The sequence below is a fragment of the Haematobia irritans genome, chromosome 2, assembly GCF_050003625.1.
Source record: "Haematobia irritans isolate KBUSLIRL chromosome 2, ASM5000362v1, whole genome shotgun sequence".
Classification (NCBI taxonomy): Eukaryota; Metazoa; Arthropoda; class Insecta; order Diptera; family Muscidae; genus Haematobia; species Haematobia irritans.
This window is the reverse complement of record NC_134398.1, coordinates 155,417,577-155,432,496: the sequence shown is the minus strand read 5'-3', so window position 1 is coordinate 155,432,496 and position 14,920 is coordinate 155,417,577. Positions and strand designations below refer to the sequence as shown.

At 30.9% G+C, this 14,920-nt stretch overlaps 2 protein-coding genes and 1 long non-coding RNA gene across 4 annotated transcripts; all 3 read right to left on the bottom strand.

Moving 5' to 3' along the window:
- Positions 1-410: 410 nt before the first annotated feature.
- TM9SF2 (transmembrane 9 superfamily protein member 2) lies at positions 411-11,770 on the bottom strand. Of its 2 annotated transcripts, XM_075296698.1 has the most exons (6): positions 11,620-11,770; positions 11,132-11,536; positions 5,845-6,039; positions 4,744-5,732; positions 4,520-4,679; positions 411-944 (listed from the first exon to the last, which is right to left on the bottom strand). In XM_075296698.1, the coding sequence occupies exons 2-6, from the start codon at positions 11,306-11,308 to the stop codon at positions 441-443; spliced, it is 2,025 nt and encodes a 674-aa protein (XP_075152813.1). In that variant the 5' UTR covers positions 11,309-11,536; positions 11,620-11,770; the 3' UTR covers positions 411-440. The 2 variants fall into 2 exon arrangements, with proteins under 2 accessions (XP_075152813.1, XP_075152812.1); XM_075296697.1 differs by having other exon boundaries at positions 11,132-11,763.
- Positions 11,771-12,659: 889 nt separating this feature from the next.
- Positions 12,660-13,048, bottom strand: LOC142226603 (uncharacterized). The gene is made up of 2 exons (XR_012719713.1): positions 12,937-13,048; positions 12,660-12,869 (listed from the first exon to the last, which is right to left on the bottom strand). It is a non-coding gene; the product is annotated as an uncharacterized LOC142226603 (long non-coding RNA).
- A 690-nt stretch (positions 13,049-13,738) lies between these two features.
- On the bottom strand, positions 13,739-14,859 carry LOC142226601 (aquaporin AQPAn.G-like). Its single transcript, XM_075296696.1, has one exon. The coding sequence runs from the start codon at positions 14,778-14,780 to the stop codon at positions 13,977-13,979; it is 804 nt and encodes a 267-aa protein (XP_075152811.1). The 5' UTR covers positions 14,781-14,859; the 3' UTR covers positions 13,739-13,976.
- Positions 14,860-14,920: the final 61 nt, after the last annotated feature.

The following is a 14,920-nucleotide window of genomic DNA, read 5'->3' as shown; positions in this document are numbered from 1 at the left end:
TTTTAACTTAAAATTCCTCTTTAATTGCATTGAATCTTTATCGAAATAAGAATTAAGGAAAAAGATTTTGAAATATTAAATACATTGATATAGGAGAAATTTATTGCGCGTTTCGTTTTGAAGAAGATATGTGGTGATGGCTTCTGAGATAGAACTGGCCAAGTATTTGCAGGTGGTAGTATTGGGAACCTGTTTTCTCGGAAAATAAAATACATGCTGACACACATACCTGTACGATAACTCTTTCCTAGAGATTAATCACAACTTAAATATACTTGCAAATGTATGGAGACTCCTTCAATGTTTGTTTTGTTTTGTTTTTTCACTTCTAAGCCTTGGAAACATTTTAAGGAATCGCAACACAATTTATAAAATAGCTTAAAAGCTATACACTTGATAAAATAAAGCCATTCTAAATGTGTGTTTTGTTTTTATTTTGTTTAGTCTACTTTGACCACACTGTAAATTTTGCGTATAAACCAGAAACAGGCGAAGAAACCAATTGAACCGGTCAGTAAGAAAAACAAAAATACCATAATGGCTGTATAGCCGAAATACAAAAAGGTCGATGGGGCATCCTTTATCGACAATTTCGTCACGAAATAATGGCAACAATATATGAAAAGATATACTGCCGTAAAACCTGAGGTCAGGAATGAGCGCCACCACCAATGATAGTCCTCTGCACAAAGATGGAAGTAGCACAATAGAATCGTAGTTTCCGAACAAGTGATAACCAAAATGACAAAGACCAAAAATAGAAAACCAAACATGTAATACATTTGGTTTGACCAAATCGAAGAGAGTATGAAGAAAAGTTGAATAAAGATGCATCCAAAGGGTAGAACACCGCCCATTATGATACCAGGTATGGGTTGAGTATAAATCGATTGATCGGGAATCTGACGAGGTATTTGATTTGTGCGTACTGGATGTTCCAAAGACTGTAATAAAAAAGGTGAGAATTTGAAATTTATTCAATATATAATTGAAGGCTTTATGTATCACATAAACTTAAAACTAAGATGGAAGTAATCTCGCCCAACTTTTCCCCCATTGAGAAGATCCAACGAATGTGATGATAATGGGAAATAAAATATTGCTGATATTTTTATATTTTTTTTTTTTCGAACGGATACAACGCCCACCTTCCCCGTCCATTCCAACCGTTCGGGCCTAATACCAATTATATGGAGATATTCCGGAACATTGCTGGTTTGAAGCAGACGTTTGTAACCAGCTACAGAATAAAGGACTAATCAACCGACATTATTTTATTTCGTATTCTTAACCAACAAAGTCTCCAAAAATATAGTCACACAATTTTGAAAATTCGTTTTTGTCCATCGTTTCATTGTATTTGCAATTAAATTGGTAACGTGAATAAAGTATTTTAGTTTATTTAGGGTCCTACCAATTCATACTTTTCTTTGTAAAATGAAGTCGAACAATCGACTTTCTATCACGGTTGTCACTTGATCCTAAAATAATCTTCCAAAGTTTGAAGAAAAATTTACGAAAAAAAAAACAACATAAAAAATTTTAGTTTGCAGTGATTTCTATAATTTGTTAAAAATTTTATTTCGATAGAAAATTGTATCAATATTTTACTTCTATAGAAAATTTTGTCAAAATTTTATTTCTATTGAAAATTTTTTTCAAAATTTTATTTCTAAAGAAAATTTTATCAAATTTTATTTCTATAGAAACTTTGGTCAAAATTTTATTTCTATAGAAATTTTTTGTAAAATTTTATTTCTATTGAAATTTTTTTTCAAAATTTTATTTCTAAAGAAAATTTTATCAAATTTTATTTCTATAGAAAATGTTGTCAAAATTTTAATTCTAAAGAAAATTTTATCAAACTTTATTTCGATAGAAAATTTTATCAAAATTGTATTTCTATAGAAAATTTTATTTCTATAGAAAATTTTGTCTAAATTTTACTTCTATAGAAAATTTTGTCAAAATTTTATTTCTAAAGAAAATTTTATCAAATTTTATTTGTATAGAAAATTTTGTCTAAATTTTATTTCTGTAGAAAATTTTGTCAAAATTTTATTTCTATAGAAAATTTTATCAAAATTGTATTTCTATAGAAATTTTGTCTAAATTTTATTTCTAGAGAAAATTTTGTCAAAATTTTATTTCTATACAAATTTTTGTCAAAATTTTATTTCTATGCAAAATTTTGTCAAAACTTTATTTCTATACAAAATTTTGTCAAAATTTTTTTCCTAGAGAAAATTTCTTCAAAATTTTATTTCTATAGAAAATTTTTTGTCAACATTTTATTCCTAGATGAAATACTGTCAAAATTTTATCGTATAGAAAATTTTGTCATATTTTTATTTCCATAGAAAATTTTGCTAACATTGTATTTCTATCGAAAATTTTGTCAATATTTTATTCCTAGAAAAAAACCTTGTAAAAACTTTATTCCTAGAGAAAATTATGTAAAAAATTTTATTTTTACAAAAAAACAATTTTCGTCAAAATTTTATTTCGATATAAAATTTGCAAAATTTTATTTCGATAGAAAATTTCGTCAAAGTTTTATTTCGATAGAAAATTTCGTCAAAGTTTTATTTCGATATAAAATTTGCAAAATTTTATTTCGATAGAAAATTTTGTCCAAATTTTATTCCTAGAGAAAAATTTGTCAAAATTTTATTTTTAAAGAAAATTTGTGAACCCATCAAGAATTCTACCAACCTACCAAATAGTAAAAAATTTACCTTTTTTGGTAAAATTCTACCACGATTGCCACCGCGCTTTCCTTTTATTTCTGGTAAAAATTAATTATTCTCTAATTTGTAGGTTTTTGTATTTTCGGGCAAAATTTCATTTCAATTTTCTTTCAGTTTTGTTTTCAGTTTAAACACAAAGTACTATATATAGATTTATCTGAAAAACATATTTTTTGAAACTGCGTTATGATGTTTTAATTGCAACGAACTTGATTTCGTAGAATTCGGCCAAAATTTTAAGACGATAGAATTTTTTTCTGGTTATATCTTAAAAGATGCGGTGCGCATTTAAGGGTTAATGGACGCGAGAGAATCGGTGTGGGTTGAGTTTCGCAGCTATTCTCCACTAGAGGCGCTGTTGTTCAATTATATGTTATACCATTTTTGTTGGTGTTTGGAAAGCGATGTATCTTCTCCCTTTTTAGGGTCGTTTTCTCAATGTTTTGTTATAATTTATTTTATCCCTAAAACGGGTGACCACATACAAATTTTGTACTCCGATTGAGTATGACCTTCACGCAAAACCCGCTTGTTTGGCACGTTTGAAGCTATGGCGAATCTATTTTTAACTTTAACGTAACTCCGTGGTTATAATGACGCCCGCCATTGGCAAATATTTGTGCCCAGTGGGTGACTTTTTTAGGTTTAGAAACAAAACCAAAACGATTGGGACCGAATAGGGAGAAAGCGTTATGACTATGGACCCCATGAAAATTCGCCCCAAAACCTATATGAAATAGGATCCCATTAATTATATAACTTCATTTAATTTTTGGGACCTGGCTGCATCATGAAAATAAACCCCAATTTTCTATTTGGGATTGTGCTCCGTCGGCAAGTGCGGCCTATATTGGCATTCCGGGATTTGACAATGGTGATAACTATACCCATTTTTTTTTGTTCTGAATAACATTGTATCGCATCAGATTTGGTTTGTGAGTGGCCGGCCTTTGGCCAGGGTTTTAAACTTTTTCCTATGGACAAAGACCAAAGTGGGCTAACGCCAGTAACTCATATTAAATTTTGAAATTTTTTATCAGTTAGAATTCACTTTCACACAGTCTTTAATATCAATGGAGAATATGAGGACTAATTTTATTTTGGGGTCAATTTTCATATGAACCGGTCAATTTGACGGAGCACTTGCTTGCGTCAAATCGATCCAATAATTTGACACACTTTTTTCCTGTGATTGTTTTACTTTTCTACTGAAAGTCCATTTGGATCAACCTTTAGATCAAAGGAACATTCTTCTTCTTCGTCGCATTTTTGTACTAGTAGATCCATATTTCGTCAAAAGCTACGGAGTTTGAACGGCGTGTAAAACTACTCGCAAATTGTCCACAGTATTTCGTAAAAATAAAATTCAATTTTTCCAAAATTTTGAGAAGTCGAAAGGATAATTTTCTGATTTCTACTCAAAGTAACTTCTCAGTCTAGAAAAATTTACAAAAAGATGAGTAGATTTTTTTATTATGATTTCCGTCCTTTAACACTATACCCAGAGTAATTCTAAGACCTTCTTCCTCGATTTTAGCATCTATATAAATGTTTTATTTCAAAGTTATCGGAAATTTGAGAACTGCATGAGACCACAGAGCTTGGAAATATAATATACTTTTTACCACGAGTAGGCTGTATAAACTCTAGGTGTCCTGACTATAAATATTCCTGATTGTAAATGTCATTCATTCTAATAAGAATATTAATGGGATGTATGATATTAAGGCGAGATCATCTAAATCAAAAGTTCTTGTAATGCCACTTACCCTTTTACGGAAACCAAAGTAAGCACCAACAAATGTCAAAGGTACAGAAACGCCAAACCACAAAGCCAAAAGGGCAATTAAAGTACTAAATGGTACAGCACCCGAGGATCCTTCACCCCATAAAACGAGATTCATGACAAAGAATAGGCCAAAAACAATGCTGAAAAAAATTGGTGTTTAAATAAAAATTGTAATTCTCAGCTTTTCTTTAGCAAATAACTTACCCCGGACAGAGAATAGATGTTAAAATGACATTACTCTTCCATTTAATACCACCAAAACTCTTATAAATACGAGCCGATACATAGCCAGCCGGTGTACCCAAAGCAACAAACAATACCATGGAACAAGTCATTAAAGCTCCACGATTAGCTGGCGACAAAAAGCCCAAGCAAGCAAAGGCCAATGTTATTAGAGTCATACAGAATACTTGCACACCAGAACCCAGGAACACGGATAATAACATGCCTTTGCGTGGTGGACGAAATACATCACCATGGACCAATTTCCAGCCAAATTCTTCTTGAGCATCTTCTCCACTTTCCATTTGATTATAGCGAGCAATATCTTTGTGCAATGTACGCAACATGATCATAGCAACCATACCCGATAGGAACAATACAATAACCAATGAGTTTAATATTGAGAACCATTGAATGTTTGTATGAGGCATAGATTCCAAAATGTAATCCCATCTAGAAGACCATTTGACATTATCGTTTCGGGTGAATTCCACACTATATGAATATATTATCGTAAGTTTTTCGCCATTGGTTAGAGCACTGCCTTTAATGGCCAACGGATCTGTGTTGTCACAATTCAAGTTCTTAGGATCCACATGGTTAATGGAACGTGGAGTTACTTTAACTGAAATAATGCGTCCACCATTAGCACGGAATCCAACACCCCATTCCTCGGTTTGGCCACTGTGGTAAGTTATTTTCAAGTCCACGTGATTGAAGGGATAATAGTAACCACGTCTATTGTAATTGGGATTGATTAAACAACCAGCATCGCTATCGCCACGCACCAAACATCCCATAGGGAAACCAGTACTGCAATATTGTTTATTATTTTCCAATGGATAACACCATGTCACTGGCATATTATCGACAATCCAATGGTGTTGGTAATTTAAGCTAATACCTTTTTTGAGGACCATCATGCGACGATCACTGTCCGAATTACCACCCAAATAGGTTTTGGCACATACCTGTAAAAAAAAGAGCAAACAAAAATCAAAGTTGCGAAATTTTTGGAGATACTACACAAGTCCTTCTTATCCTTCGAGTGTATTGGGAACATTACGATATTATAATACTTACCGCCTTACATTTGATGTCTTCCAGAAAATTGATTTTATATGGCCCAGGGCGTATACGTTCTCCAAATACAACCTGACCCAAGTTTTCCACAGGTGAATTATTTTCATTGCCAATACAGAAATCGAAATGATGATATTCATAAGGTATAACAGACTCTTCCGTGTTTAGGCGATTAACGTAGAGTGTTACATTAGACTGAAAAGCAAAATTATAAAAGTGATTAAATATACATTCATCATATACCATAAGAATTATGATCGGAAACAAAACATTGAACTTTTTCAAAACTTTATAGATTCTTCAAAACTGAATCAAAATTAAAACAAAAACAGTAATAGCGTAAAAAAGCGTTCACACTAAAAATGATTTAAAGTTTCAAAACTAAATCAAATAAAAAAACTGTAATAGCATAAAAAAGCGTTCACACTGAAAATGCTTTAAAGTTTAGAATGTGTCCCATCTAAGCATTTTGAAAATAGTAATTTTCCTTTTGGCCATAGCAAAATCAAATTAAAAAAAATAGAAAAATGTAAACATTGCTTTTAGAGAGTTACTTTAATTTTTTTTCTATGCTTCTGTATTAATTTGAGTTAAATTTGCAATGAATTTTGGATTTTGAATCCAATTTCCGAATCCGAATTTCTAATATTAGGCCGGTACTAAGTTTGTGTTTGACAGGCAGCGCTGCCACAATGAATTTTTATTTTGGACCAAGATTTTTTTTTAATTGGACCAAAATTCCTACCAGCGGACCATTTTTCAAAAATAAATTAATATTATTTAAAAGTTAAAATTTTTCTAAAATTTTACTTCGATAGAAAATTTTGTCAAATTTTTATTTCTATACACAATTTTAGATTTTTGTAAATATAGAAATGTTTGTAAATTTTTTTTCTATAGAAAATTTTGTCAAAATTTTATTTCTATAGAAAATTTTATAAAAATTTTATTTCTAAAGAAAATGTTATCAAAATTTTTCAACAATTTCTATATCAAATTTTGTCAAAATTCTTTCTATAGACAATTTTGTCAACATTTTTTTCAATAGAAAATTTTGTCAAAATTTTATTCCCATTGAAAATTTTGTCAAAATTTTATACTTATAAAAAATTTTGTCAAAATTTGTTTCTATAGAAAATTTTGTAAAAATTTTATTTTTAAAGGAAATTTTGTTAAAATTTTATTTGTAGAGCAAATTTGGTTAAAATTTTATTTCTACAGAAAATTTTGTCAAAATTTTATTTCTATGGAAAATTTTGTCGAAATTTTATTCCTAGATAAATTTTTGTCAAAATTTTATTCCTAGAGCAAATTTTGTTTATAGAAAATTTTATAAAAATTTTATTTCTAAAGGAAATTTTATCAAAATTTCTCAATAATTTCTATATCAAATTTTGTCAAAATTTTTTCTATAGAAAATTTTTTCAGTAGAAAATTTTGTCAAAATTTTATTCCCATTGAAAATTTTGTCAAAATTTTATACTTATAAAAAATTTTGTCAAAATTTGTTTCTACAGAAAATTTTGTCAAAATTTTATTTTTAAAGGAAATTGTGTTCAAATTTTATTCCCAGAGCAAATTTGGTCAAATTTTATTTCTACAGAAAATTTTGTCAAAATTTTATTTCTACAGAAAATTTTGTCAAAATTTTATTTCTATAGAAAATTTTGTCAAAATTTTATTCCTATAGAAAATTTTGTCGAAATTTTATTCCTAGATAATTTTTTTGTCAAAATTTTATTCCTAGAGCAAATTTGGTCAAAATTTTATTTCTACAGAAAATTTGTCAACATTTTATTTCTATAGAACATTTTGTCAAAATTTTATTCCTATAGAAAATTTTGTCAAAATTTTATTTCTAAAGAAAATAGTATTACCATATATGTATATTTATTTAAAATTCTAGGGAACAGAGAGTCGTCAAAAAAACCCGGGGACATAATTATTATATACCATTCTTTGGCGAAAATTTTACTTTACGGTACTAAAAATGTACAAAAAAGTACTAAATTTTGCCAGCAATTTACTACTGGTATAATTTTTTCAATTTATTTAAAATTTCAGGATTACACAGAGTGGAAATGTAGGTTTTTAATTTTTCACTTCAAACAACAACATCTCAAACAAAAAAGGCAGATTAAATACCTATATAAGCATCTTTAGTTCTTGGTCGATTCATTTAGAATAATGTTGAAGCGATATGAACAAATTTTTGGTCGTAATTAAATAACCAGAAGTGAAATATGGGAATCGGTTTCCATATTATGAACCAATATAGACCAATTTTAGCGTGACCAAAAATACTAGCACCACGTACCAAATTTCAACCGGATCGGATGAAATTTATGTATTTACTTTATGGGGAAGCCACCGTGGGACAATGGTTAGCATGCCTACCTTTCATACACAAGTTCGTGTGTTCAATGCCTCCTTCGATCTAAGACCAAAAAGTTTTTCAGCGGTGGATTACCCCATCTCAGTAATGCTGGTGACATTTCGGAAGTTAGCGTGATTTCAACAGACGGACGGACGGCGAACGGACATAGCTAGATCGACTCAGAATTTCACCATGACCCAAAATATATTCACTTTATGGGGGAGACACCGTGGTGCAATGGTTATCATGCCTGCCTTGCATACATAAGGTCGTGGTTTCGTTTCCTGCTTCGACATAACACCAAAAAGTTTTTCAGCGGTGAATTATCTCACCTCAGTAATGCTGTTGACATTTCTGAGTGTTTCAAAGCTTCTCTAAATGTTTTGACTGCAATGTGGAACGCCTTTCGGAATCGGCTATAAAATGGAGGTCCTCGTAATTTAGATTAACATGGAATCGGGCAGCACTCTGTGATAAGAGAGAAGTTCACCAATGTGGTATCACAACAGTCTAAGTGAGTATGATACATTGGGCTAACCTAACCTATGGGATCTTAGAGCAATATTTCGATGTGTTACAAACGGAATGACAAATTAAATATATAAATTAAATATATAAATATATAATATTAAATTCCTTAATTCATTCGTTTAATTTTTATTTATTTATTATTATTATTTATATTTATATATTATTTATAGTTTTATTTAGTTATGTATTATGTTATATCAATTATTTTTTTATTTATTTTATTGAGTCTCATTATTATCTTTTTATGTTAGTAATGCTGTCTTACGCGCGGAGTAGTTTTATAATCAGTTTTTTTTTTATTTTATTTGTTATTGTTTCTTATTTTTAATTTTTTAACTTAATAATAAATTAAATTTATATTTTTTTACATATTTGTTTTTCGTAGTTTTTATATATATATATATATATTTTTGTTTTAATTATTATGTATCTGTTTGTTTCAAATCGTATTAATACTATTTATTTGTCAGTTATTAATACTATTTATGTTACTTTTTTCTAGTTTTTAAGCTCATAATTTATATTTATTGCTATGTTTTTTTAGATTTGTATATGGCCGTATATGGCCTTACGGCTTGGATTCGTCAAGAGAATAAATTAATAAATATAGTAAAACTTTTATTTGTAACATTTTTATTTCTTTAGAAAAAATTTTTATATGATATTTCATTCAAATTTTCTTCCTCGAGGAAATTTATTTCTATAGAAAATTTTGTCAACATTTTATTTCTATAAAAAATTTATGAAGTACCTCTTAGGTGGAGAGGATATTTTGCAAAATCTACCAAAACATGAAGAAATCTACCAATCTACCAAACAGTAAAAAATTTTTGGTAGAATTCTACCAACTGTGGCAACCGTAGTTGCTATTGGATGGCTAGAACGCGGTTCTCTGCGTTGTAAGAGAAGCATCTGCAGTACGATTCTAAAATGTTCCATGTGGGGAAAGTACACTAATATAAAATTGTTTTAAAAAATACATTCATAATAATTTTTTATGAAAAATCCCTCATTCTTAGGCTCTAAGCAACGTAGCTACAACGAAATTTTATTTTGGACGAAATTTCCAATTTCAAAGAAATATGCCTTTAAAGACAAATTATGTTTGTTTTATTAAAATTAATTAAAACAGAAATTTTTATATGAAATAGCGAGCGAAATAAGACTAAAGATTGATTTTTTCGATTTTTTGTAAAACTCCACCTATTGAAAAATACGACTTCCCGGTTTTGGCCAAATCAAAGCCGATTTGAGTCGATTTTCAAAAATTCAATTTTTCCTCCAAAACTATAAGTTAAAAGTGGAAAAATAATTATAATGAAAAGTAGACTTTTATTAAATTTTTTCAAAACTTGGATGGCAATGTTTCAAAGCATTCATTGCGTACAATTTTTTTTTTTTAATTGATTCAAAAAAGTAACCATGGGAAAAGTCGGTTTTTCGGTTCGGAAACCAAACATTTGCGATATTTAACCGTATTCTAGGACATAAAAATAATTTGGTTTTTGGTTTAATATTTTGACATAGCCCCCATGAAGACCGACTTCCAAAATTGATTTATTCGGTCCATTTTGTCATATACCCCGTATATCTCTATCTTCCGATTAAGCGAAACTAAAGATTCCTCTACAACTTAAACAATGTAATGTAGTATCGAGATTTTAACTTAATAGAGTAAAAACCCTTTGAAATGTTTGGCGTTTAAAAGACAACCAACATATCAAGAATTCTGCTTTAAAAAATAAGCGTTTGATAAACGTCTTAGTACATTGAGAATTAAAACATTTTAGTTGGTCGATTATAGTTTTGGTAAAACTTCGAATATGAAGCAAAAAAAATCTTTTGTGTCAATTTTGTTGCGATCAGACCAAAATGACACCGCTGGCTCTAAAACTTCTACCATGTCAAACAACCACAATATCGAAATAATGGCAAAACCCGAATGGATGCAATTGTGTTAGTACATATATGCCTTTATTTGCCAATTTAAGTTTCCAAAGTAATATTTGTAGTTTTCTGTACAGTAACAAAAAATTTTTATCTTTTTCTTAGTAAATAGAACGAACTGAAGTGGCAAAAACTTATCAATGTTAGAAATAAAAGAGAAAAGAAACTAAAGACTACATCACTGTCACAAGTAATTGAGTTTGTGTTCAGATAAGTAAACAAACCCTGAAAATGCGGAACTTTGTTATCAGAATCCAAAAATGGAATAGGGTCTACTTAAAACGCCAGAAATACCACAAAAAGTATAAACTATTTTTTCTTCGTTTGCAAAACATATCTCAATTTAGAATAATCAATCAATATACAAACAAATATACATACGCAATTATTGATACAAAATAATACAAAGGGAAATCTGACTCATTCACTCACCTTACAATTACTCGATGCATCAGATTTCATGCAATAATTCACAGGGGCCAGACCCGGCAAATAAAATTGCTCACTGATACCGATTAAATGAAGCAAAAACAGCAGACCAATATGATATTTGAGACTTAATGCCCCTTTAAGGGGAATCCGCCAGTCCACATGCTGGCTGAACAACATATCTATCTCCGTACAAAATAGACGTATACCGGATCGAAGAAATTGATTAATTTCTGGTTGTACCTTAATTATCGTTGCCCCGATTTCAGGGGGGTGTTTACGTTAAGTTGTTCCCTCTGGTCGTATAAAGTTTTGTGTGATGATACAATGATAAGTAGTGACCACAGAAACTGCTGACGAACCAATCAAAATCGGTTGTACCAACACCTTTATTTTAGTTTTCGGGGACTACGTAGCAAAACGTGTATGTTGTGTTAAAATCACGACATTGATTTCATTAAGCAATACCACAATCTTTTCACACTACTCACATATGTACTTAGCAACACGGCTATTGTAAATTGATATGAAGTATTTTTTGTTTTCAATTGTAAAGATGTTTACAAGAAAGGAAATCTCGTTCTTTTTCTCTGGCTCTAGAAAATTTATATTCTATGTTGTCAGAAACGTCATCATTGAGGAATGTTGCCAACGCTATAAATTGCATGTTATGAAAATGCTATAAACAATATTTAATTGTTGCGGCAACCATATTCATTCACAATAGATGCAATAACCAAGGAGGCTATCTAAATAGAAGCGCTGTAAAAATACGCATTGTCAAATCAACGAAGTTATCTGTTTTTAGTAGCTTTATTACAATGCAATATAGAGTTAAGATGATTACGTGATTACTATGTTCGGTTTTCGAGCCTAAACGCTATTTCCCACTTTAAAACTTTTTCATCCAAGTTTTGACACGATTTTATCTAGAAAAAACGTCGTCATATATATTTTTGCAATTTAGAGTTTTGGTAAAAATTAAAGTAACTATAGTTACACACAAATGTATACATTTGTGGGTTTTACTCTCCAATTATCGCTATTGAGGTTTCCATTCCATTACAAATTCACTGTGATTTTATCTCGGCATGTCAGCAATATTGCCGTTATTTTAGTCTCATTCACTGTCTGCTGCCCGATTCTATATTTAGCCCAATGACAACGGACTTTATTTTTGTAGCCAAGTTCGAACGCCGTTATACCTAAAGGTGGGTATTAAGTTCGAGTTTATCCGCTAAAATCGTCATTTTTTCACGATTACTTTTCTTTAATACCCTGCCAACATTTTTTGAATTTGGGAACGCTTCTGAGAATCCCCACTACGTCGAAAACAATCATATACGACATCAAAAACTCGTCGGAAAAGCGCCGTCACTATTGAGAAGTTGTACCACGCCAAGTTACTACGAAAAAGTTTCTCATCAGTGCAATTATTAGGTGCCTATTTATGTCAATTTCGAAGGACGCCAATAATAACCCCTGCAAACTATCAGAAAAAGTGAATTTTAAGGTAATTGTAGAAGAATCATTGTGGTCAAGTAAAACACGATTGTGTAGATGTTTAGTGATTTGATTAAACATTTATAATTTCTTATAAATATAACATTTTTCAGTTTATCTCATCACATTTAACATAATTTTTTGCATTAATAAAAGAATGATGTTGAGTTTTAAGTAGCAAGTTACATATTGCAGCGTCTATCAGCCAGTTTGTTTATTTTCGATGGAGACAGCGTGCCTGGAAAAATATTTGAAAAACGATCACTTCATTCTATTTGGAAAGTCGAAAATTATTCACCATATACCTTTCACAATTTTAAGCATAATATCTATGTTTTCAGAACTTTATTTTCGTTTTTATTTAAATAAAATATAACAAGCTGGTTGCGCTTGGCGTTTCACAAAAAATAAAATGGCTCTTCTAACAGTAGTGATGGCAAAATACTTTCATGTACATTTTGTACTTTTTGATATGCTTGCCCCATCACAGTTCGCGATGGTTGTGGTGACATTTACGAGTCTGTGGTAGCGATGAGGATGAAATGGAACTTTGAAATGCTGGCAGGGCATTAGCACTTCAACCAACATGTATAGTACCGGGGTAGCAATGAATGGAATCACAAGAATTAATTGCTATGTCCCAAAAAATAAAATGCAGCATTGTAAAATTAGAGTTTTTAAATCCAAAGTTATTTGTAAAATAACTTCTGTATGCGCGTGTGTGTGTGTGTGTAAATCGAGCCACTAGTTGCCTATGTATATGTAATCATTTCGTGACATTTTGCGATGTTAATACATTTCGATGAAATAAACTTGAAAAAGTTCCAAAATGGCTGTTTTTTCCTTCAAAATATATTGTCAACACTATCATTTTTCAACGCGAAACAATGATTGAGAGGAACTTTTTTCGCTCCAACAAACAGAGTACCGGCCTTTTGCTCGAAACTATGATTGAACCCATGACGCTTTGTATGAAAGGCGGGCGTGCTATGCACAACGGTGGCTGCATTGACTTTAAGTAATCCCTATATCCGATATATAGCATTTTTACATCAAATAAAACTTTTCATATCAAATAAAAAAGTTCTCAATTCAAATGAAATGAAATGAAAGAACTTAGAATTTATTTACCTTAATTTTTTTGTTTTATGGCGGGTACCAAATTCGTGTTTACAGAGGAAACCCAAACATTATAAATCTAACTATCATCATACATTTTAAATTAATAACAAATGTGGTATATATAAATCAACAAATGGGAAGAAAAAAATCAAAGAAATTATTAACAAATAGAATATTACAAAGATTGAAACATATAAACAAAAAATAAGAGCACAATTACATATCAAGCAAAGACTTTTGTGGTATCCATTTTCTTCATTTCACGTTCAGCAAAAGCGTGTATGCGATACTTTTCAGCAGCGTCAAGGGGCTTTGGTTTTTCAGCGGGTATCTCCAATATTTGCACATAAATTAATGCAGCCATTGCACCACCCAATATTGGGCCCATCCAATAAAGCCAATGGGATTCCCAATCATTTGTTGCATAAGCTGTACCGAAAGTTCGGGCAGGATTCATTCCTGTTCCTGTATAGCGTATTGTACCCAAATGGCCCAATGTAACACTCATACCAATAGCCAAGGGCGCCGTGAACCGAGAGTCCGGTTTATTGGAATCACATGCCCCAAATACAGTCAATACTAATAAAAAGCCAAGAAAAAATTCAATGGCGAAACCTTGCATTTCAGATACATTTTCGGCGAGGCCATTATGCCCCAATCCATTGTGATAGGCTTCGTCCAATAGTCCCTTTACCGTACTCGTTCCAGCGAGAGATCCAAAACATTGAGCTATTATATATAAAACAGCGCGAACTAGGCTTACTCTGCCTGCCAACAACATTGCAATCGAGACTGCTGGATTCACATGTCCTCCACTGAGGTGACCCGAAATCGTAATAGCTGCAAATATTGCAAAACCGAATGAGAATGCTTTAAATAACCCATCCTCTGGTTGTGTGCAAGCACCACTAGCGAAGAAATTTAAAATGAAATTTCCCAAAAATTCTGCCACTAATGATTTCCAAAGATGATGCTTATTACATCCAAATTCTTCTAGTCCAAGTCTATATTTCGCAGTTGAAGACATTTTGGATAAAACACGAAAATAACGCACACAGCAGTAAATTGAGGGACAAAAAAATTAGTTTAACAACTACAAAAACAATTTATAACGGTAAACAGGCTGGAAATATATCTCGAGTTGCCAGATGTTATGTAAGCTTTTTT